At 35.3% G+C, this 22,816-nt stretch overlaps 2 protein-coding genes across 3 annotated transcripts; both read left to right on the forward strand.

Moving 5' to 3' along the window:
• The first annotated feature begins 459 nt into the window (after window positions 1–459).
• Window positions 460–5,964, forward strand: LOC122277019 (disease resistance protein RUN1-like). The gene is made up of 3 exons (XM_043086903.1): window positions 460–589; window positions 4,916–5,535; window positions 5,680–5,964. Exons 1-3 carry the CDS (start codon window positions 460–462, stop codon window positions 5,962–5,964), a joined length of 1,035 nt encoding a protein of 344 aa, XP_042942837.1.
• Window positions 5,965–6,506: 542 nt separating this feature from the next.
• LOC122274988 lies at window positions 6,507–8,450 on the forward strand. Of its 2 annotated transcripts, none has more exons than XM_043083878.1 (4): window positions 6,507–6,647; window positions 7,778–7,927; window positions 8,027–8,095; window positions 8,202–8,450. In XM_043083878.1, the coding sequence occupies exons 1-4, from the start codon at window positions 6,536–6,538 to the stop codon at window positions 8,240–8,242; spliced, it is 372 nt and encodes a 123-aa protein (XP_042939812.1). In that variant the 5' UTR covers window positions 6,507–6,535; the 3' UTR covers window positions 8,243–8,450. The 2 variants fall into 2 exon arrangements, with proteins under 2 accessions (XP_042939812.1, XP_042939813.1); XM_043083879.1 differs by having other exon boundaries at window positions 8,027–8,082.
• The last annotated feature ends 14,366 nt before the right edge of the window (window positions 8,451–22,816 follow it).

Here is a 22,816-nt window from a genome sequence, read left to right on the forward strand (position 1 = left end):
TTGGGCTCGAACTTATATCATAGTGTCATGCAAGAACCTTAGAGATCTCCCTCGAAGCATTTCTAAGTTGCCACGTCTCAAGTGTCTATCTTTGGGGTTGCCTAAACCTTGGAAGGTTTCCAAAATCGTCGTCTTCATCATCAACAAATTTAGGCTTGCTGGCTTCGTCAAAGAGGAACAAAACTCAAGATATGAGCCTCTCTGTTGAGTGGTTTCTAGCTTTGAAAGAGTTGAGAATCTCTTACTGTAATCTAGCAGAAGTTGATTTCCTCGAGAGTCTTCATTGCCTTTCCACGCTAGAAGAATTAAATCTATCAGGAAACAATTTCATTAGCCTCCCTGCATCATGTATCACTGGATCACAAGCGGCTTCGACAAATGAATGCAAGTAGTGGTGACAAATCCTTCATAGATAATTTAAGGATGATGATTCCTATTTGATATCGATTTTGCGGAAAAATGATAACTACAATTGAAGTTAGAGAAGGGCAGTTACCAGAATGGTTTATCCATACAAGTAGGGAGAATCATGAGATGTGTTTCCGAGTGCCTCCACCTGGAAAGGCCAAGTTAGTAGGTTTGGTTATCGGTATTATTTTGAAACGGGAAGCTTTTGGGATGAGATAGACAACACGCACTCTTGCGAGAGACACAATGTGATGAAAGAAGCTCGATCGAGTCCTAAGTCGAATCGGGGTGAAGAATACTTAAATTGCAAAACCAACAATAGGCAAGAAGAACACGAGCACGTAGGTTCAAGAAGAAATGGATGCCATAATCACATTTATTATACTATCGAATATTACAAAGTACAAAATGCAATGTCCCCTAATCTCAACTAGGGTGAAAGAAATAAAAATAAAACTATAAAATGTCTGTACACTTTGGGATGGGGAGTTGGGGCAAGGAAGGCATTAGGCATCAAGTCTCAACCCAGGTAGTCTAAAAGTCAAGGTATTCCCGATTAGGCACAGACTTGGCCTGGTCCAAGGTCTAGAGATTGCCACGAAGGTTCTCCTCCTCATGCCCACTTAACATTTGTAATCCTTGAAAGTACCCATAGCTCCAAGCCTGTTACAAAGTTGCCTTGCTGCCGCAAACTAGGGAGAAAGCCTAGCAAGTTTGTCATTGGCGACTGTGAGCTCAAACTTTAGCTCCTTCACCCATTCCTCGTGGGACCTCATCACTTCCTTGAGCCGTAGATGGGACTCAGCCAACTATATGTACAGGTCCTTGGCCTTGTCCTTGTCTCTCTAGAGTGCGGCATTCTTCACTGCGAGTACCTTCTTCTCGCACTGAAGCTCGCTGATACGCTTGTCTAAGCCACAAAGAGCTTCTCTAGCCTCTGACAGTGAGGAAATGTACCTAGACAATGCTCTTGCGCCTCATTCACCTCCTCCTCTAGGTAAAGTGCCTTTCCACTTCAAAAACCCTAGCTTCAAACAGATGGCAAGACATCTCCTGCCTTAGCTCCTTCATTTCCTTACAGAGGTCCCTAATGATCTCCTGCAAAGACTCGTTAGGCCTCAACCACCGCAAAGGCCTTCTCGGAATGCTCTAGCATGGCCCTGAGCCTAAACACTTTTCAATAGGCCTACTCGCCAAGATTGCACAAGGCTTCCACCTCAGCTCAACCGTCCATGACCCAGGCCGTATGGGAATCAAACCCTTGCCAAATGAAACTAGTAAGGTAGCTAGAATTAGGAAGAGAGAGAGAAAAAAAAAGAAAGAAAAAAAAAAGAGAATTCTCCTAAGTTGATCGGTCATCTCTCATATAGCCTCGACCCTAGCCCTATTGGTCTCTGTCTGAAGGGTGTTCCTTGGTTTCCACGGTTTAACACTAAGACAACGTGAGGTGTTGACAGAGAGAGAAAGAGAGAGAAAGGGTGAAAAAAAATGGAGGTGGAATAACTTGCCTGTGTCGAAGGGCAGAAGAAAGATAGAGAATGAGGGTGTTGGACTAGGAAAACAGAGGCTTGGTGCGGCAGACCTTTGTGGCTAGCTGGAAACAACACTTCTCGTCTAATATATATTAAAATGAGTTATCTTTTCAATTATTTTAAAGTTAATTCAATATTAGATTTCGTGATAAACGCAGAGAAGCTTCTTATCATCGTGACATATATATATATATATATATATGCTGCTAGCATATATATGAAAATTATACCGAACAGCTACATCAAAGTTTATAGCCTCAAGTAAATCATGTGATTCCCAATCTTCTCCATGGGCACAAATATCCATGCTTCCTTGTGTTATGTGCGCCATACGTTATTAACACTGAGTTGACCCAATTGAGTGTCTCTAGCCTCTTTTGGTCATGGGCGATCCACATCATGATGCGCATGGCAATTATTCCAGCAAGCAACAAATTGTGAACTTTATTTATTGTGTACACTACTTATTTTATTGTTTACACTACCTTATTTATATGGTGACATTTACCCCCCAATAAATTATCTTGAATTCGGTTCGAATTGTCTATATAAAGAGATTGTTTGTGAATTTCTTTTTTCTGAGGATCGAAATTTGTTTATATTTCGGCTGGAATCGACTTGTTTATGGCTTTAAGTTTAAATAAACTTAAATAATTTTTTATTTTTTATTTTTATAATATTATCTATATATTTATAAGGAGAATATCGTATATATTTAAAGAGGTAGAATATCCTATGCATGTTATTTGAATATAATTGCTTTCAAATATTATCAGACTAGTTTCTTATTATTTACAAATTATTTATTATTTACATATTTTTTGTTCTTATTTTATTATTATTTACAATATATTGAAGATGGAGGAAATGAGTTTTTTCGAAACATAAACTCCAACTCGAGATAAGTGTAGGTTTGACTGACTCTTTCAAATAAAAATTAAAAGAAACGTAATGAAAGGTACTCAAAAAAAAAAAAAAAAGACGTGTATGTGGGTACTCATTAAAAAAGAGTTTTGCTATATATAAGTAAAGTCGCTTATTAATCTGCATATCAATACTGATTCTTTCGTACTTAAAATTTAAATTAGCACTGTTTTCAATAAAATTTACTTTTTGACCAATCACAATAAATTAGTGTACATATTAGTGCACAATTATGCTTGCAACTAAATTTTTTCTTAAAAAAATCTTGGATTCTCATGAGGGTCATTTCAATTTTCCGAGCAAAGGGAGAAAAAGACAGATGGGAGAGATAAAGACTGAGGCGAAGTTTTTCTTCGAAGTGAAGTATACGTAACGCATATCTTTTTTTTTTTTTTTGACAAAAAGAAGTAGCAATTTGCTAATCAGTTTGAAAGTTGCAGCGTCTTTGGTAATGTCCAGGAAATTTCATGAGTTTAATTACACAGTGACAGTGACCTACTCAAACCATCTTGATTTACTTCCTTAATATAAAGCAGAAAAATTTAGTTGTAAGCGATTCTACGCATCAATACTTACACTCATCTAATGTGATTAGTCAGAAAATAAACTTTATTAAAAACAGTACTAATTTAAATTTTAAATATGAAGTCATTAGTATTGGTACGCAAATTTGCTTGTATGTATTAAAACTCATATAAAGTTGTCTACTCACATTTCTCTCTTTGCACTTAATAACTCCTGACCCTTCCTCTTTCAAAGAAGCTACCAAGATTTCAATCTCCTCCATGGCTATCCCAAATGTCTCCTCCTCCTCTTTTTCTTCTTCCCATCAATGGAATCATGATGTTTTCCTTAGTTTCAGAGGGGAAGATACCCGCAAAACATTTATTGGTCATCTTTATAACGCTCTCATTATAAAGGGGATCAAAACCTTTAGAGATGACGTGGATCTTCGAAAGGGAGACAAAATCTCCCTAGCACTTTTGGAAGCCATCGAACAATCTAAGATTTCCATCATTATCTTCTCTAAGAACTATGCCACCTCCACTCGGTGCTTACATGAACTCGTCAAGATTCTTGAGTGTCAGAAATCATTTGGCCAAATGGTTCGACCCATTTTCTATGATGTGGATCCTTGAGATGTGCGGAAACAGTTTGGAGAAGTAATGGATATGCATGAAAAGAAATTCAAGGATGATATGCAAAAGGTTTTAAGGTGGAAGGTGGCTCTCCAAGAGGCAGCCAATTTGTCTAGTTGGCATTTGAGCAATGGGTACACTTTCAATTTTGATTAATTAATGCAAGCATTAATATCAAATAATTCTGATAAAGTAAGGACTCAAATACTTGAGTTGTAACATAAAACCGATGTGCAATAAACATTTAACACAAAACCAAATAGGTCTCTTTCCTCTTTTACATTTCTCTCTGATTTTATGGTAATTGCACTTAATTGGTTCCAATTCCTTTTTGCTTCTTTACTTTTCATTTTTAATTCCTCTATATTGTGACACTAAAGAAAGCCTTTGATAAGGGATTTCTAGATTGTCCTGTTTGAATGGCGTGCAGGCATGAGTCCGATTTTATCCAAAGCATTGTTGAAGAGATATCAAGTAGAATATTGAAGTGAACATTTTTAGATGATGCGAAGTATCCAGTCGGATTATATTCTCACATACATGCCATGAGTGAGTTGTTGAGTGTTGGGAATGATGACGTTCGCATGGTTGGAATCCATGGAATTGGAGGAATAGGTAAAACAACTATTGCAAAAGCTGTATACAACTTATTTGCTGGTCAATTTCAAAGTTGCAGCTTTCTTGCTAACGTCCAAGAAACTACAAACCAGTGCAGCCTTGTTCAATTACAAGAAACACTTCTATCTGAGACCTTGGGCATGAATACCAACTTAAAGTTGAGAAATGCAAGTAGAGGAATTAATGTAATAAAGGATAGGCTCTGCCATAAAAAAGTTCTTTTAGTTCTGGATGATGTCAATGAGTTGGGGCAACTTGAGAAATTAGCAGGAGATAAGAATTGATTTGGTTCAGGAAGTAGAATCATTATTACAACTAGAGATCAACATGTGCTAGATACCCATGGGGTAGAAACAAAATACCAGGTTGGAGGATTAAGTCATGTTGATGCTCTTCAACTTCTTAGTTGGAATGCATTCAAGACATCTTATCCTGAAAAAGGGTATGAGGAGCTCACGAATAGTGTAGTTCAGTATGCCAAAGGCCTTCCCTTGGCTCTAGTGGTTCTGGGGTCTCACCTATATGGTAGAAGCAAACTTGAATGGAAAAGCGCAATACGTAAAATACAAAGAAGTCTTCATAAAGAGATCTATGAAATACTTAAAATAAGCTTTGATGCACTGGAGGACAATGAGAAGGCTATCTTCCTTGATATTGCATGTTTCTTTAATGGAGAATACAAAGATGATGTGACAACAAATTTGGAAGCAAGCGATTTTGATCCTATTATTGGAGTACAAGTTCTCGTTGAAAGATCTTTGGTGATTGTATACGAAAACAAATTGCTGATGCATGACTTGATACAATTGATGGGTAGGAATATTGTTCATCAAGAATCTCCCAACGAGCCAGGAAAGCGTAGCCGATTATGGTCACATGAGGATATTCTCCATGTTCTTGTTGAAAACAACACGGTAAGAGCGACATGGAAAGAACAATTTTTTATTTTTTTTTCAAGGCAAACCTAATGTTAAAATATATATATATATAATTTTATTATTTTCTTCTTTCAATTGAGTCCTAACATTTTGTCATCCACTTGTTCTATGATTTACTAGGGAACTAATGCAATTCAAGGCATAAAGCTAGATTTGCTCAGAGAAAAAGATATTTTGCTGAATCCTAGAGCCTTTACAAAAATGAAAAGGCTTAGACTGCTTATAATCCAAAATTCTTGCTTTTCGAAGGGTCCTAAGAGTTTGCCTAATCAGCTGGGATTTCTTGTTTGGGTTGGATACCCATCACCATCTCTGCCGTCGAATTTTAGTCCTCAGAAACTTGTTGTTCTCAACATGTGTCAGAGTAAAATCAAGCAATTCGAAGGAATAAAGGTAAAGTTATGATCTAAATTTTGTATCTCTTTTCTGGATTTTAAAATAAGAATTTAGATGCTGGATCAATTTTTCTTTTAAAAAAAGTTACTTGTAAAAAACATCGTATGGGTAATTCTTGGAAGTTGATACATTGGTCCTTTCACCTTTATTTTCCATGTTTGTGAAAATTTGAGAGCAGTAAATTTTTCTTGTTGTGAATACTTGACGTGCATCCCTGATGTCTCAATGATGGCAAATCTTGAGAGTTTGGATCTTCTAGGTTGTCGCAATTTAGTTGAGGTTCATGAATCCGTTGGATTTCTAAAAAAACTGTTCGTTTGGATTAGGGGTGTGCAAATAATGTCTTGGGCCGGTCCGTCCGCATCAACCGAAGTGAGCCCACCCGACATTTGTCGGGTTATTCGGATCCAACTCTCTTACGGGTTGAGATTTGCTAACATCGGTCGAAACCAATAGAGCCGCAGTCTTCGTTTCAAGCCCCTCCTCTGGTTATACAAACCCTAGCCTCCAGTGCACCACGCCGTTCATCTTCGCCTTCCAAACCAGTAAGTCCCTCTTAAATGCATTTCCCCTGAACTGAATGAGGATTTTGTGCCCTGGATCCTTCCTCTCTCTGTTTGCAATGAAAAGATTATCAGTTGGTCTACAAATATGTTCTGGTTTTATGTGGCATCTGCAGCCACCATGTTATGGTAATTTCATAGTTTTGGATGGTTTCTCGATAGGAAGGATATTGTAAACGTGACTTAAGAGATTAAAGGCAAAGGCCTTGGGATAGTTTTTTACTCATTTTTCTTATAGCATTTATAAATGTTTTGGGTTTAGATTCACTGGCTCCCAAATAGACATTGACCGGAATTAGCTTGACTCCCTAAACAGTACTATAAATAATCAGTACTTAGCATCCCTTGTAATTGTATAGGCTCCCATGGGAATAGCATGTGGTTCAGGCATTGGTTAATTTAATCTCACTGAAGTCTGTGTAGGGGTGGTTTGGTCGGGACTTTGTCCTGGACACCTGTTGCCAATAAAATAAATTTATTCTCGCTGAAGAATGAGCCATTTTCATTGTAACTGTACCTGCAATTAAAACTAAGTCGGCCTTTCTAGAACTAGATCTGGGTATCATTATATTGGTCCTATTAACGATGCGAACTCAATGAAGCAACAACTAGTATCATACAAAAGCAGTGTGGATCCCTATGTCTTTATGTATCTGGTGTTCTCTGGACTGAGAACATATATTGAAATCATTGATCCCTTTAATTACCTACAGTACAATCAAAGGCTTTCAGATTCAATTTTTATGCATTGCCCCTATATTCAAGAATATAGGCTCTGAAAGATGAAAGGATTGCTAAACAAAATCATAGAAGACAACAACATATGCCTTGTTGTTAGTTATATACTAGATGGAAATGGAGACAGGCATGAGCATAAAGCTTGTTCTAGTGCCTTAGTCCTTGAGGGTTAGGCTTTATTGCCATCCATATCATGGTTAATCAATCTATTATAACTTAAATAGCATTCTGAAACTACCATCCCACTCTTCTCAATTGCAAATTGGGTTGTAATTGTGAATAGTTTTCTTGTTTTTCTGTGTTGATTGGAGCATGCTGATGCTTGTGTTGTGCCTCTCTATGACATAATCCTAAGAAACTTTAAAAAATAAATAAATAAAATTTACTTCCTTAATGTATGCGCAGAAAAAGAAGGAAAAAAAAAGGTACATCTCATTTTTTGGTATTCACCCTGTCGTCTTGTGGGAATAATTGACTTTAGTTATTCTACCCAAATACACTTAACCTATACTTTAGTGCAGGGGGTCGTGTGCTTGACTCATTTCGTAGTTCACTATCTCCAAGAACAGTCGAGGCACTTGTTTGTACACAAAATTGGTTGAAAGATCCAATACCCATTGATCTTCGTGCCTCCTTAGATAATATTGAAAGCTTTGAGGCGCCGGAATTGGGTAATGAATTTATTTCTTATTTACATATTTATTAAACCTTTTCATAATGTTTATTTTTATATCATTTTAATAATCATCATGTGTTTTTTTCGAGTTTAGTCCAAAATCAAGCTTTGCTTATGATGATGAGATTGAGGAGTAACTCAAGGCTTATGGTATGCATGAATGGTATGATTTTTATTTTCACTCATTTTTATGTGATTTTCATGAATTAAAAATTCTGATTTGATTTTCCCTAATGTTAGTTTCTAAACCTTTGATATTGGATTTGTAGATTCACTTGCAAAATGGTGGATTAAAATAGAATGTAGGTAGTAGCTTTGGAATGTGATGCAAGGGAATTTTGTTGCTGCCTTCTCAACAAATTATGGAATTGGTTTTAATAGTTTGGTAGATGTTTTAATGGTTTTAATAGCAATTGTATAGAAAAAGATGTTTATTTTTGTTGTTTTTCTCTTGATAGTTTTGTACTAGTATTTTGCTCATTCCTTAGTAATGAAATGATATTTATTTGTATGGAAAAGAAACTAAAGTGGGTGTAGAATTTGATCAAAAAAGAAAAGAAAAGAAAAAAAAAAAAAAAACGATCCGTCCGTACAACCCGGTATGTACGGACGGGTCGGGTCGGGTTGGTGCGCTTTGGGTAGCCGGGCGGATCCGACAATGCACAGAACCGACTTTTGCTTACGGGTTGCAGGCCTAGTTTGGATGTTAGAAACTGCTCTAAACTTAGACGTCTTCCTAGCCTGAAGTTGCCATGTCTTGAAAGCCTATATGTTTTAACGGGCACAAGTATGGAGAGATTTCCAGATATTGTGGTAGAAATTCCTCGTTTAAGGGAAATTAATTTTATAAACAGTCCCATTCAAGAATTCCCTTCATCAATTGAATATCTCATTGGGCTTGAAAGGATAACAGTACGGTCATGCAAGAACTTTAAAGATCTCCCTAAAAGCATTTCTAAGTTGCCACGTCTCAGGTATCTTTGTCTTAGGTGTTGCACAAACTTTGAAAAGTTTCCAACATCGTCATCATCATCATCTACAAGTTTGGGCTGGTTGGCTTGGTCGAAGAGGAACAAAACTCAAGGTATGAGCCTCTCTGTTGGGTTTCCAGCTTTGGAAATATTGATAATCTCTTACTGTAATCCAGCAGAAGTTGATTTCCTCAAGAGTCTTCATTGCCTTTCCACACTAAAATTATTAGATCTATCAGGAAACAATTTCGTTAGCCTCCCTGCATGTATCACTAGATTTACCAATTTGCAATCCCTTGTATTGAAGGATTGCAAGGGGCTTCGACAAATGAATGCAAGTAGTGGTGGCAAATCCTTCATCGATAATTTAAGTACGATGATTCCTATATTATATAGATTTTGTGAAAAAATGATAACTACAATTAAAGTTAGAGGAGGGGAGTTACCAGGATGGTTTATCCATGCAAGTAGGGAGAATCATGAGATGTGTTTCCGAGTGCCTCCACCTAAAAAAGCCAAGTTAGCAGGTTTGGTTATCGATATTGTTTTGAAACGGAAAGCTTTTGGACCATTGTCTCGTCCTTCCATGTGGGTCTCTATCAATGGTCGATTAATGGCTCCATGCAGAGACTACGCCCCCCCTCTAGTGGATTATGGGAATCAGATGAAGTGTGGCTATTGTGTTTTCCACGTGGTGCCTTCATGTGGTGGGATGAGACCAATGGAGGAGATCACTTTCGAGTCTCATTTTAATTTCTAATCCCAGGCTTAAATGTAGTGGACGGGGATAAATTAATTGATAAAAGATTGGGGGTTCATTTTGTATTCGAGCAAAACGACAATTATATGGATGATGATGATGATCAAAGAGTGATACGGCATTACTGTTCTCCTAACAGAAAGAACAAGATAGTCTTGGAGAACAATAATTGTTGCCAACCGCAGCAGCAGCTAACAGAAGACCAGTCTCCGACACATGATGTGGAGAACCCAGTTACATATTTGATTGTTGTAATATCATTTTTAATATTATTTTTTTTAGAATTTGCAAAAAAAGTTAATTTTTTTTTTAATTTAAAAAGTTATAATGCCTATATAATTATTAGATAAAAATTTTGAAAAGTTGAAATTTTAAAATTAAAAAATATTTATTAAAATAAGATTAGATGAGATGAAATGATTTGTGAAAACAAATCGAGGCTTAATCTTAAAAGAAAAAAAAAAATTATCTTTTTACCTTTTTATAAGCTGAGATATATCTATAAAAGGTACATATGCCAAGACTTGTATAATATTACGTCATCAAAAATATCTTTAACATCCTTCAATTATATCTTCACTAACTCTAACCCTATATTAGAGTAAATTAGACCGAAAATGGCAATGCCTCCTTGCCTTGTAATCTGTTGGGTGGGGGGGAAAAAAAAAAGTCCTGCAACTTGTTTTAAGAAATAAAAATATTATTCATAGTCTGATCTATAAATATCATCATTTCCACCAATTATGACGTAACACCAAATAGTTTATAAATAAGTAAAAAATTTATAACAATTGTGGAAGAGATATTTGAGCCCCCACAATTCAAGCTAAGAGATAAAGTCAGGAAGGGACTCAGATTCCTACGAGGGAGATGGCTCATACTTCTAGTAGGAGATGGATTCACACTCTTAACATCAGATAAACTCAAACTCTTAAGAGGAAAGAGATTCAGGCTCCTAATAGGAGAGAGACTCACACTCCTACAAGGAAAAGGCTAATTAGAGTACTCTTATCACTCCAAGGAAATAACTTCTATAAATAGCCTATAGGAGGTAACAAGTCCTTAACTTGATTTACTATATACTCTTACTCTCATATTATATTTCTGACTTTGGTATCGGAGATTCCACAGGGCAACTAGTGCTGCCCCTTCATTTGTTGCAGGTGATCCATGTGGCAGGTGGCGGTGAAACACGTCCTTAACAATGGCGCCATTTGTGGGATCCATACAGACTTCAACATGGTTTTCACCTGCCAACTATCACATGATCACATGCAAACGACGATTTCTTAATGTCGGAAAGGAGAGTAGGGGAATAATTTGACTGCTACTTCCTTTCATTGACTTAAGCATCAGAGTGTGTTCAAGTGAAGCCCCACCAACATCCACTACAAAAAAAAAAAAAATGCAAAATTGGTGGCGTTTATATCCACTGCATTTGTTTATGCGCCGGTAGATAGAAAAATTTACCGGCGCTTAATGTTTCCACCGGTAAATTATTGAGATTCCCGACGTTTAAATTTTTACACCGGTAATAATGTATAGGTTTAGCGGCATTCATAACAACACCGCCAAGATAGCAATTATGCGCCGAGAAAATAGTAGTTTTCCAGCATTTAGATTGTTACGCTGGTAATAATATATATTTTTGGAGCCATTTACACAAACGCCAATACTTTATTAATTATACGCCGTTATATTAACTGTGTTTGCCGGCGTCTTTAATATACCGCCAGTAATAATATATAGCATCAGTGGCATTTCACAAAACGCCAACAATTGATAAAGTTTACGCCGATAAAGTATTGAGTGTTTTGGCATTTATTTCGTTTGAGCAAATGCCAGGCATTGATTAATTTTACACTGGTAAATAAGTAGTTTTTCAGCGTTTATATTGTTACGTAGGTAATAATTATATAGCATTGGCGGCGTTTACCAAATGTTGAAAATTGATCAATGAAACGCCAGTAATTGATAAATGGCCGAAGTATTTATTGTGACGCCAGTAATAATATATAGAGTTAGCGATGAAGGCTATTATAAATTTATTGATAGTAAAATAAATAATAAAAATAATAAAAAAACTTATTTAAATGATACGAAAATACTCACAAAATCTTAGTTGAATTTCTAGGATGCCCTAATTGAGATCTTAATGTGAGGCTATTTAATTTCTTTCCTTTAATATTTAATAAGTAATGTATAATACAGTAATGTAAGTATTGTGTATTCATTTTAAAAATTGTGCAAGTGTCGTACAATATTCCTTTTGAAAAAAATAGTCTATTATTAAAAATGTAATCTTTTAATATGGATCTCGTATTTATTCTAATTTTTAAAAAAGAATGTGGCGTTTGCGAACTTTATGACAAAATATGTTAAACATCATACTAAGATTCACAATTTCCAAAAAGAGTAGTAAAACATATGCATAATCCAGCAGTTATCCTTTTATAATCCATCCTAATTCCAAATTAGCAAAACAGAGCAAACGTCGATATATGGCATAACCATAAATTTAGTCTTAATTAAGGAAAGTTGCAAATACCATTAAACAGAGCAAACGTCGATATATGACAAATACCATATATATAGCCTCAATTATAGTCTAACTTGTAATCCTGACCTTCAATCATTGTCTTCATCTTCCTCTTCTTGTTCTTCATCTTCCTCTTGATCTTCCTCCTCTTCAGCATTTTCCTCTTCTCCATCTTTCTCTTCCTCTTCATTCTCATTTTGATTTTGTCCTGAAGCCTGAATATAATTCAAATTAGGGTCCAAAAATTCCAAAATAGGGTTAACTGATATCAACTAAACATATGTGGGGTGATCACCTGTGCATGCACAAATGTGTTTACTAAGTTCCGCAATTCAGTTAATTCGTTCTGCATTTTATCAAACTCTTCTTTTGATATACCATCTTCTTGGTTTGAAGTTGGTAGTGAATATTGACAACTTTGCCTTGTAGGGGTTGGCATAAACCCCAAACTGCACACACGTCCAGGCCGTTCTAGGCCCATAACTTTCGAATAAGCATTATCTGATTTCCAAGTCATGGTTTCTCCAGACCCTATTTCTATAGGATTTGTGTCCTGTGTTAAAAGTTCCTCCATCTCAACCTGTAATAGACAATTAAAAATACACATTATTCTCCATCTTATAAATCCATTAAAATTAAAAAGTAATAAATTTGAAAATAAACATACCACTTTCTTTCTCGTTTCATCATTGTAGTGTGTGCCATCCTTTTTCTTATGGGTCTTGACAAACAACTGGGCTCGACTTGGCAATGCCCCAGTTGATTTTTTCTGCTTCCAATATTTTAGATTAAACACATATATTGAAAACAAAGATCTAACAAATATTCAACAATAAATAAATATTAATTAAATAAATACCACATCATGGGCATATCTTGCTAAACTTTTCGATCCTCCACTGTGAACAATCACCTGCTTCTTACAACACTCCTTGTTTTTATTACATTTTGACTACAATATCACAAGAATTATGAGAATTATGAAAATAACTAGTTGGTTGACTTTACAAATATATAACAAAAATATGCGCACTGTTACCATATATTCTGGATCGAACCAAAGATTAGCCAACTCTGCCAGTTGCTCTAAGTCCACCATATCAGGACTTGCCCTTGCCACAACTTGTGCTGCAGAGGTGTCTTTTTCATTAAGTAACTTTTTCTTCAACTCATGCTTGTAGTCCTTCCATTTCTTCCCCAAGTCCTTTAGTATCCATTTTTTGAATACATCCAATTTGTCATCAGGAACTTTAAACTTGCCCTACAGTCAAAATAAATTTACACAAGTGTGTGAGTAGCTTTCTAAAAAAAAATTTCAAAATATACCTATTAATTATTAATAATGTTTTAATATGATGTTATAAAAAATCATACATTTATAAGACCTCACGCTTCCTCCTTCATGGTATTAGGCACCGAACTCCAATCTTTGTAAATTATTGGAACCAACTTATTACTTCTCGCTATCAGACAACCAAACCTTACCACATTTGAGTCTTGCTTTTTTATAGGTTGACCAAGAAGATTGAACTCTATTTCAATGCGCTCCCCTTCTGGAAGATGCCAAATGTCAGGAATCGAGTGCAATGGTCTCTTTACTCGATCGCCATTACTATCTGCAAAAATGGATTTAGTTACATTGTTAGTATTTTGTAAATCTTCATTCATAGTTAAATAAATAATAAGTAAGAAAAACAGAAACATGCCTACGACGACGACAAAGCGATCTCCAATGTCGGAACATGAGTCGACATTTTCTGCTTTTGAACTAGGTGCTATTGGTACAGATGTGCATGGTTCGGTGTCTTTGCTCATCTCTGTATGTCTGGATAGTTGTCCTCCTATTTGGTTAGATGGAGAAGGTTGAGTCTCTTGCTGTGAAGATAATGATGGCTGTGAAGGACAATCTATAGAAGGTGATGACTCCACCATCCTATTAACGGAAAGGGGTGGCCCATCGATAGAGGGTAATGAATGGGTTGTCCTATCAGATTGTGTCTCACTATAGATATCTTGTAGTCTTGTAGATTGTCTTCGCAGGTGTGGTATGGTAGTCTTTGCCTTCTTTTTTGGACCCATTGTACCTATACAAAAATAAAAAAAATAAAAAAAAAGTTGCATATATGCAAATCAATAGAAATAATAATATTTTGAGCATGATATGAGATAGATTTATGTGATAAGAGATATCATATTTTTTTAAAAAAAATTAAAGAGAGGGTAGTCACATGTCCATTAGTGACCCACGCCCGAATTTATTAATCAACCCTCACTTGTGGCGGAGGAATACAGTAGTAACAATCAAAGTACCTAGATTTTACAAAAATATAGAACAAAATTAAAAAAATCCAAGTACCAACAAAACGATATAGCAAAGAAAATACCACTAAACAGGCCTATATAAAAGAAAATTGATGTAAACAAGCCTATAGAAATATAAACGAAACCTCAACACTATTAGTGAGTTTCGATTGTCATTCCATCTATGTCATTTCGCGTTCACACAACATCGTCAATACCAAGTTCAATAGCTTCATCGTTGGAAGTGTTAATACAATATTCATTGACGAAATATTCATCCTCATCGCCGTCAGTCACTTCCTGTCCACCAGTGTCATACACGTCTCTTGGTTTTGTCTTAACGACGACGACCCAATTTGGACATCTTTCATCTGCCACATAAAATACTTGAGATACTTGGGAAGATAAAACAAACGGATCATCAGTTATCCGACTACCAGTCTGTACTAGATGAGAAAAATTTACAATAGTAAAGCCAAACTCGTCCTCCTTGAAACCTCTACCCCGAGTAACGTCTGCCAAATCACATTTGAATAACACATATCGGGACCCATCATAATACAGAACCTCAATTATGCGTGTTAATTGGCCATACCAAGCAGGACCATCTTGATTAGTACACACACTAACCCCACAATTATGAGTTTTCTTCCCATTTTTGTGATTCCTAGTGCGATATTTTGTGCCATTGATGACAATTCGTTTAAATTCTTTGGCAACTCGCATGGGTCCTTTAGAATGCATTACAACTTTATGGCCCAATTTGCTTCTTCCATTGTCATCCATTTTCATTACCTAAAAGGTTGGATTATTAGCATTGATTAAAATGACAAAAACTAGCTACAGAGGCATAATAAATTAATATTGTGATACAATATTGAATGGGGTGTAATCCATACATAGTCTTGGAACCAATTACAAAATTGGTCTTCGTGCATCTTCTGTAGTTCATCATTCGATAAATGATTCCCATCAACTGTATTCCTCATTATTTCCAAGTGCATCCTATTATATGTTCACGACATCACAAATGTCTGTTACAATTTCACAAATATAAATTAAATATAATTTAATTCATAGGTATCAAGCATTGCAACTCACATGCGGAATGGAGTGAAATCGTCAGAGTTGAAGAGAATATAGCGATGTGCTTGGGTCCACGACATAAAATCGAGGTGAACGTCAACAACTTTCCCTTTGGAATCCTCTGGGTTTCTAGATGGTCTAAATAACAAGAACAAAACGTCAATAATTCCTCCAGTAAATATCCTTCAGCAATGGAACCTTCTGGCGCAGATTTGTTACGCACATGAAACTTAAGTCGGTGTAGGTACCTACCACATAAATCATTAGATGACTTTTATTATTTTTCAAAAAATATGTTCTTACTTTAATAGACGCACATGACTTTTAGTTCAATAACTATAGCATACCTTTCAACGGAATACATCCATCGATAATGAACGGGTCCTCCAAGCTTACATTCTGCAACTAAATGTATAGTCAAGTGAACCATAACTGTGAAAAATGATGGCTGAAATATCATTTCTAATTGGCACAATATGTAAGGTATTCTAGATTCCAATCGGTCCAAATCTTCAAGCCGTAACATTTTGGAACAAATTCCCTTGAAGAATCCAGATAGCTCGATTAATGGTTCTATTACCTTCTTAGGTAATGACCCACATAATGCAATTGGCAAAAGCTATTGCATCAGTATATGACAATCATGACTCTTCATGCCCGCTGTGGTACAGTGTTGAAGCTTGACACAATGTGAAACATTTGTAGAATAACCATCCGGTACTTTTACATTTTGTATAACCTTCAACAAGTCTTCTTTTTCTTTGTTATTCATTGTGAAAATAGCAAGAGGCAAATATGTCTTGCTTGCATCTGTTATAACTGGATGAAGTTGTGGTCTCAAACCTATTTCTTGTAAGTCAAGACGTGCCTTTATGCCATCTTTTGATTTTGTATCAATATTTAATAGTGTGCCAACAATATTATCCACCACATTTTTTTCAATGTGCATCACATCAAGATTATGACACAATAAATTATATTTCCAGTAAGGTAAACTAAAGAAAATACTACATTTCTTCCATGAGTGTTCCTTAACACTAGTCAACCCCACAACTCTTTTTCTTTTATGATCTGTTCTATCATTGCAATTTAAATCATCTAATTGTTCCAAGATTTCATCAGGTGTTGGCATAGTAGGTGAATGATCAATTTCTCATGTACCATCAAATGTTTTTTCCATCATTCTCCACCTATGATTACTTGGCAAGAATCGTCTATGCCCCATATAGGAAAACTTTTTTCCATGTTTCAGCCATCTAGATCGTGTATTACCCATACAAATAGGACATGCTAAATGACCTTTCGTACTCCACCCAGACAAATCACCATACGCAGGAAAATCATTTATCGTCCACATTAAAGCTACGCACATTGTAAAGATCTCGCTAGAGCAAATATCATAGGTTGGTGCTCCAACCTCCCATAATTCCTTTAATTTTGATATTAGAGGCTCTAAGTATACATCTATATTTATTGAAGGTGATAATGGTCCCGGTATAATCAACGATAGCATGAAACTTGATCGTTTCATGCACATCCAATGAGATAAATTGTAAGGTACCAACATAACCGGCCAAGTACTATAAGAAATGCTCATGTTTCCAAAAAAATTAAAGCCATCTGCAGATAAACCAAGCCTAACATTGCGGAGGTCAAAGGCAAAATCATCATGTTGTGTATCAAACGTCTTCCAGGCCATGCCATCTGTTGGATGCCTTAATACCCCATCATTTGTGCGGCCCAAAGCATGCCATTTCATTTGTGAAGAAGTCTTCGATGACATAAAAAGCCTTTGCAACCTTGTTTTCAATGGAAACCACCTTAATATTTTCGCTGAAATTCTTTTACCTTTTTTAGACATATCATCCATAGACTCTTTTTGCTTCCACTTTGGTGCTCCGCATACCACGCATGTTTCCAGATTCTCATTGTCCTTCCAAAATAACATACAACCATTGGGACATACTAAGATCTTCTCGTATCCAAGTCCTAACTCATTCATATACTTCTTCGTCTCATATGCATTTTTAGGCAACGATGCTCCTGGTGGGAGCAACTCATTCACAAATTCAAGCAGTTCTGTGAATATGCTATTACTCAATCCACCCAAACACTTCATATTCTAGAGACGTACGATAGCACTAAACTTAGTATGTTTTGTACACCCTCATATAATGGCTCATCAACGTCTTTCAACATATTGTAAAATTTATTAACTTTTTCACTAGAACCTTGTCGATTCTCATTTTGGCTCCTGCCTCTCCAGCATCCACACCTATTTCAGGCCCACCCTCCACTATTTCAAGATCAAACATGAGGAAAACATCATGTAACATGGTTGTCATCCCACTAGAGCCTTCATTTATTTGCTCATTATTATTTTGGGCATCATTAGCATGGTAAGATGCCCCCCTATTCTCTCCCCATGAGTATGCCAAACGGTGTAACCTTGAGAAATTCCATAACTAATCAAATGATCATATACCATGTTGGGGATAAACATCTTACGTAATCCACATTTTCTACATGGGCAACAAATCGATGAATTTGTATCACAATTCTCGCACACAAACTTCAAAAACTCATTGACACCATCGAGATACTCTTTTGTATGTCGAGGTTTTTTCATCCAACTTTTGTCCATAGCTTAACTATATTTTAAATATGAAAACAAAAACCTATGAGAATGCAAGATCATCAATAACTTAAAACATAGTATGGAAAATAATTTAATTGTATGAGTAAAGCAAAATAAAGCTTAAATTTGCATATAATCAGAAGCATAAGATATATTCTATTCTCCCCAAAGAATTTCCCCATGGTTAAGAGTAGTACTCTAGTAGCCATGGATCGATAATTGGGAGTGCTTGAGGATTGATACAATGCGGCTCATGCTAATTACTCGTATCTGGCCTGCCCCATAGTGTAAAAGAAAACTATGCATTGAAGAGTGTGTGTATATATATATTTACATCAGTATATGCCAATCATTGCCAAGAAAGAAAAGGAAGAAGATTATCCTTTGATTTTTTTTAATACTATGTAATAATGTTAGTTAAAAATACCATCTAACAAATAAATTTCAAGTAGCTCAATAGTCGTACTATTTTTTTTTTTTGTTGCTTTTTTTTTTTTCTCTCTGAGCATATATTAGTTTTCTTTATTATGTATTAAATAACAAATGGAGATAACACAGCGTCATATATCAAGTAATTATTTTTTTTTAAAGGAACCATTATTATCCTTTGATTTTTTTTCATTATTTTTTTTAAAAAAAGAATCAACCATTATTATTTTTATTAGAACCATTATTATTTTTATTGATCGTTTCTGCCCATAGTATTTTTTTTTATTGATCATTCTTTGATTTTTCCCATAGTTTTCCTTTGTTTCTAGGTTATCCCTTACAATGAATTAGACTACTAAAAATTCAAACACCCAAAAATCTTCACAAAAATCCATACTAATGCATCTCCAAGAAACTTTTGTTATTACTTGAGGTGTTCCATTAAACTAGACTCTTTTATAGGCAATTTCTCTCTCCGTAAATGGGGTATTGCACATCCTGAATATTAGCTTCCACCCAATCAAAAACATCCTTGTCACGATTAACATCCTGAATATTGCTTCCACTCAACCGCTCCCTGAACCGTCAGTTCATATCCCCTACCATTCTTGTCAACCACAGTAATCTGCCTTTGTTCATATTTATCATCTCTGGCAAAAAGGGGATCTGTGGATGCTCTGTTTCAGGTATGGAAAAATAGGGGACAAACGGTGGTGCTCTTTTCTGTTCGGACTGATGCTGCGCGATGGAGCAAGGGTTGTGCTATGGTTTTGCGTGGCTGTGGAAGGAGGAAGGATAGTTTTGCAACTCAAACTTGTGCAACCGTGGGGACTTGTGTGTAGAATGATATTGCGTTGGCTTGAGGTTTCTTCCCTAGTGTATGTAGGAACCAAAAAATAAAACCCTAGGGACGGAAGTGATATAAGCTTGCATGGAGTCTATGGGGTTGTGTGTGAACTTGTGCAACCGTGAAAATAAAGTGATGAAAACAAATAAATAGATAGGTTCTAATTTCTTGAATTTTGGACCTCAATTCAAACTAAAAAATAATAATCCAACTTATTTAAAGATTATCTCAAGTATAAAAAGATTTTTAAAGTACTAATTATCAAACCCAAGGTTTTATCATAAACTACATTAATAAAAATTGTAGATATATAAAATTTGTTAAAAACTTGAAGTTGAATTCAAGTTAATTCAAAATACAACTCTAATAAGTTTATATTTTTTTTAAATGTATAAGTTTTAATTATATTATAATTTGGGTCTAAAACTTATAAGACATTGGGTTGAGCGGGAGGCGCGCGGGGCGGGGTTGAATATATTAATTTATATAAAATTTGTTAAAAACTTGAAGTTGAACTCAAGTTAATTCAAAATACAACTCTAATAAGTTTATATTTTTTTAAATGTATAAAATTTAATTTATAATTTTAATTATATAATAATTTGGGTCTAAAAAATTATAAGACATTGGGTTGAGCGGAGGGCGCATGGGGCGGGGTTGAATATAGATATATAAAATTTGTTAAAAACTTGAAGTTGTATTCAAGTTAATTCAAAATACAACTCTAATAAATTTACAATTTTTTAAATGTATAAATTTTAATTTATAATTTGGGTTTAAAAAAGTTTTAGACATTGGGTTGAGCGGGGGCGCGCGGGGCGGGGTTGAATATATTAGTTTTTATAAAAAATTTTAAAAACTTAAAGTTGAATTCAAGTTAATTCAAAATACAACTCTAATAAGTTTATATTTTTTTAACCGTATAAATTTTAATTTATAGTTTTAATTATATTATAATTTTGAGTCTAAAAAATTATAAGACATTGGGTTGAGCGGAGGGCGCGCGGGGCGAGGTTGAATATAGATATATAAAATTTGTTAAAAACTTGAAGTTGAATTCAAGTTAATCCTATAATACAACTCTAATAAGTTTATATTTTTTTAAATGTATAAATTTTAATTTGTAATTTAAATTATATTATAATTTGGGTCTAAAACAATTTTAGACATTGGGTTGAGGGGGGCACGGGGGGCGGGGTGTGGTTTCAACCCCAGTACCCCCAGTAGTGGGGAGAGGATCATGCCCCCGCCCCATATGGATTAATAGCCCATATGGGGGCGGGTTGAATATAGATATATAAAATTTGTTAAAAACTTGAAGTTGAATTCAAGTTAATCCTATAATACAACTCTAATAAGTTTATATTTAAATGTATAAATTTTAATTCATAATTTAAATTATATTATAATTTGGGTTGAGTGGGGGGCGCGCAGGGCGGGATGGCGGGGGCATGATCCCCTCCACGCTACTGGGGGGTACTGTGGTTTCAACCCAAGTACCCCCCAGTAGCGTGGAGGGGATCATTCCCCCGCCCCGCACCATGCGGGTAGCACCCCTAGTATAAAGTCACTTTACAATTCGCCGACATGTGCGTCAGACCCCCTCAATTAACAGGCTCAGCAGATCTATGGATATCAAATGTCATTATGGGCAGAGCATGTCGGGGCAATCGAAGAATGTTTCAAGCAACCAGAGAGCCTTGAATGTGTGAGACAGGTACGGTCCATGAGCTAGTGCAACTGGAGACAATATGCAGCTGATGAGGTAACAGAAATGAAGGGCCACCTGTTAAAGTATCCACTTGAAGTTGATTGAATGGGCAAGGTGAAACCTCTTCCTGGCTCTGAGACATTCCCCGACGTGGGTGGAACTATTACAGGGACATTTACAGCTATTCAAGAAAATTTGACCATTTGATCAACTTAATGATACTCATGCCAGATGGCTGACAAGTCCTCCAGTGAGGAGTTTATATGTTTGACATTAACTTGAATTCCATAGGCTATTTGCTTAATGTTTGGAAGGAAAAACATAACTTTTACTTGATCGTCAAACTTTGTTTAAGCACCTTGTTTTTTCTTTCTCCTAGTCCTTGCTCTTCTTATTTGTTAAAAAAAAATGTTTGTACGTCAAATGCAAAGCCTCATAAATTTATAATTAATTAATAATCATAACTTAATTATTACAAGCTCTTAAATAATATTCTCCAAAATGTAATAATGTTTATGAATTCATTAGTAATAAAACTAGAAAGGCGCGCGTGCATGAGTTGAGAAAACCACAAACACATTACCAAAACTACGTACAAGATTTTTATAATTGAAATGAAGAAAATTATAATTACGTGGAAGAACAAAAATAAAGCTCTGATCTAAATGCTAATGCTTTCGATTAAAGTATAGGAATTATAGTTATAACATTATACACATTTGGCCATATTATATATATGTTGGAAAGAACACAACCTAAACATTTTGATGGGTGAACATATTGCTGTCTCACGTCTCTTTTGGATAGGATTCCAGATTTCTTCACAATCAAAAGGGTATTTTCCAAAAAAGAAAGAAGAACTTAATGACACTTTAATTAACTTTTTAATCCAGTTTAATATATATTTGTTGATCACGTGTTGAGTTTATTTTGTGAATCTTCCGATCATGATGATGAATAATTTCTATTTTATATTACCCACGCAAATTGTAATGTCATATTTTAATAATAATATGGAGAGGAATTAGTCTTATAATAATAATAAACGTGGTAAAAACACGTTTTCTCACTTTGAAGTATCATTTTTTTAATTAATTCACATTCAATATATTAAAAATTGCCTTATATATTGACTTATCTCTTAAACTAATTATAATTCACATTCAAAAGATACATAAACTTCACCAAAGAAATATGCCACCAGATTTATTATTCGAAACCAACAATAAAGACGAAGAAAACCAATCCTAACATATGAGTAGTTCGGTTGGTATTAAGTCTAATAAACGTGGGGCATCATGTGTACATATATATAGCCATATATGAGTTCCCTCAAAAATTTCCCACAACAAAAGCGGGTCTTCCAAACTTGAGCGCCAACTTCAAACTTTTGTCAAATTTTCAGAAAACTTGAATTTCTCTCTCACTGCTAATTAACCCTAACCCGCTGCAACTCGTCCATCCCTCCCAACCAACATAAAGCCGGCAACAAAACTCTATTTTGCTATGTAAAAAACAGAGCAGTCCAGTCCAATGTAAATCTGTTTTGTTATGCTTACCGTGGCCTCTGTTTTGCAATTATTTGTCTATAGCCTGTAATTA

This window comes from Carya illinoinensis, chromosome 9 (assembly GCF_018687715.1).
Source record: "Carya illinoinensis cultivar Pawnee chromosome 9, C.illinoinensisPawnee_v1, whole genome shotgun sequence".
Classification (NCBI taxonomy): Eukaryota; Viridiplantae; Streptophyta; class Magnoliopsida; order Fagales; family Juglandaceae; genus Carya; species Carya illinoinensis.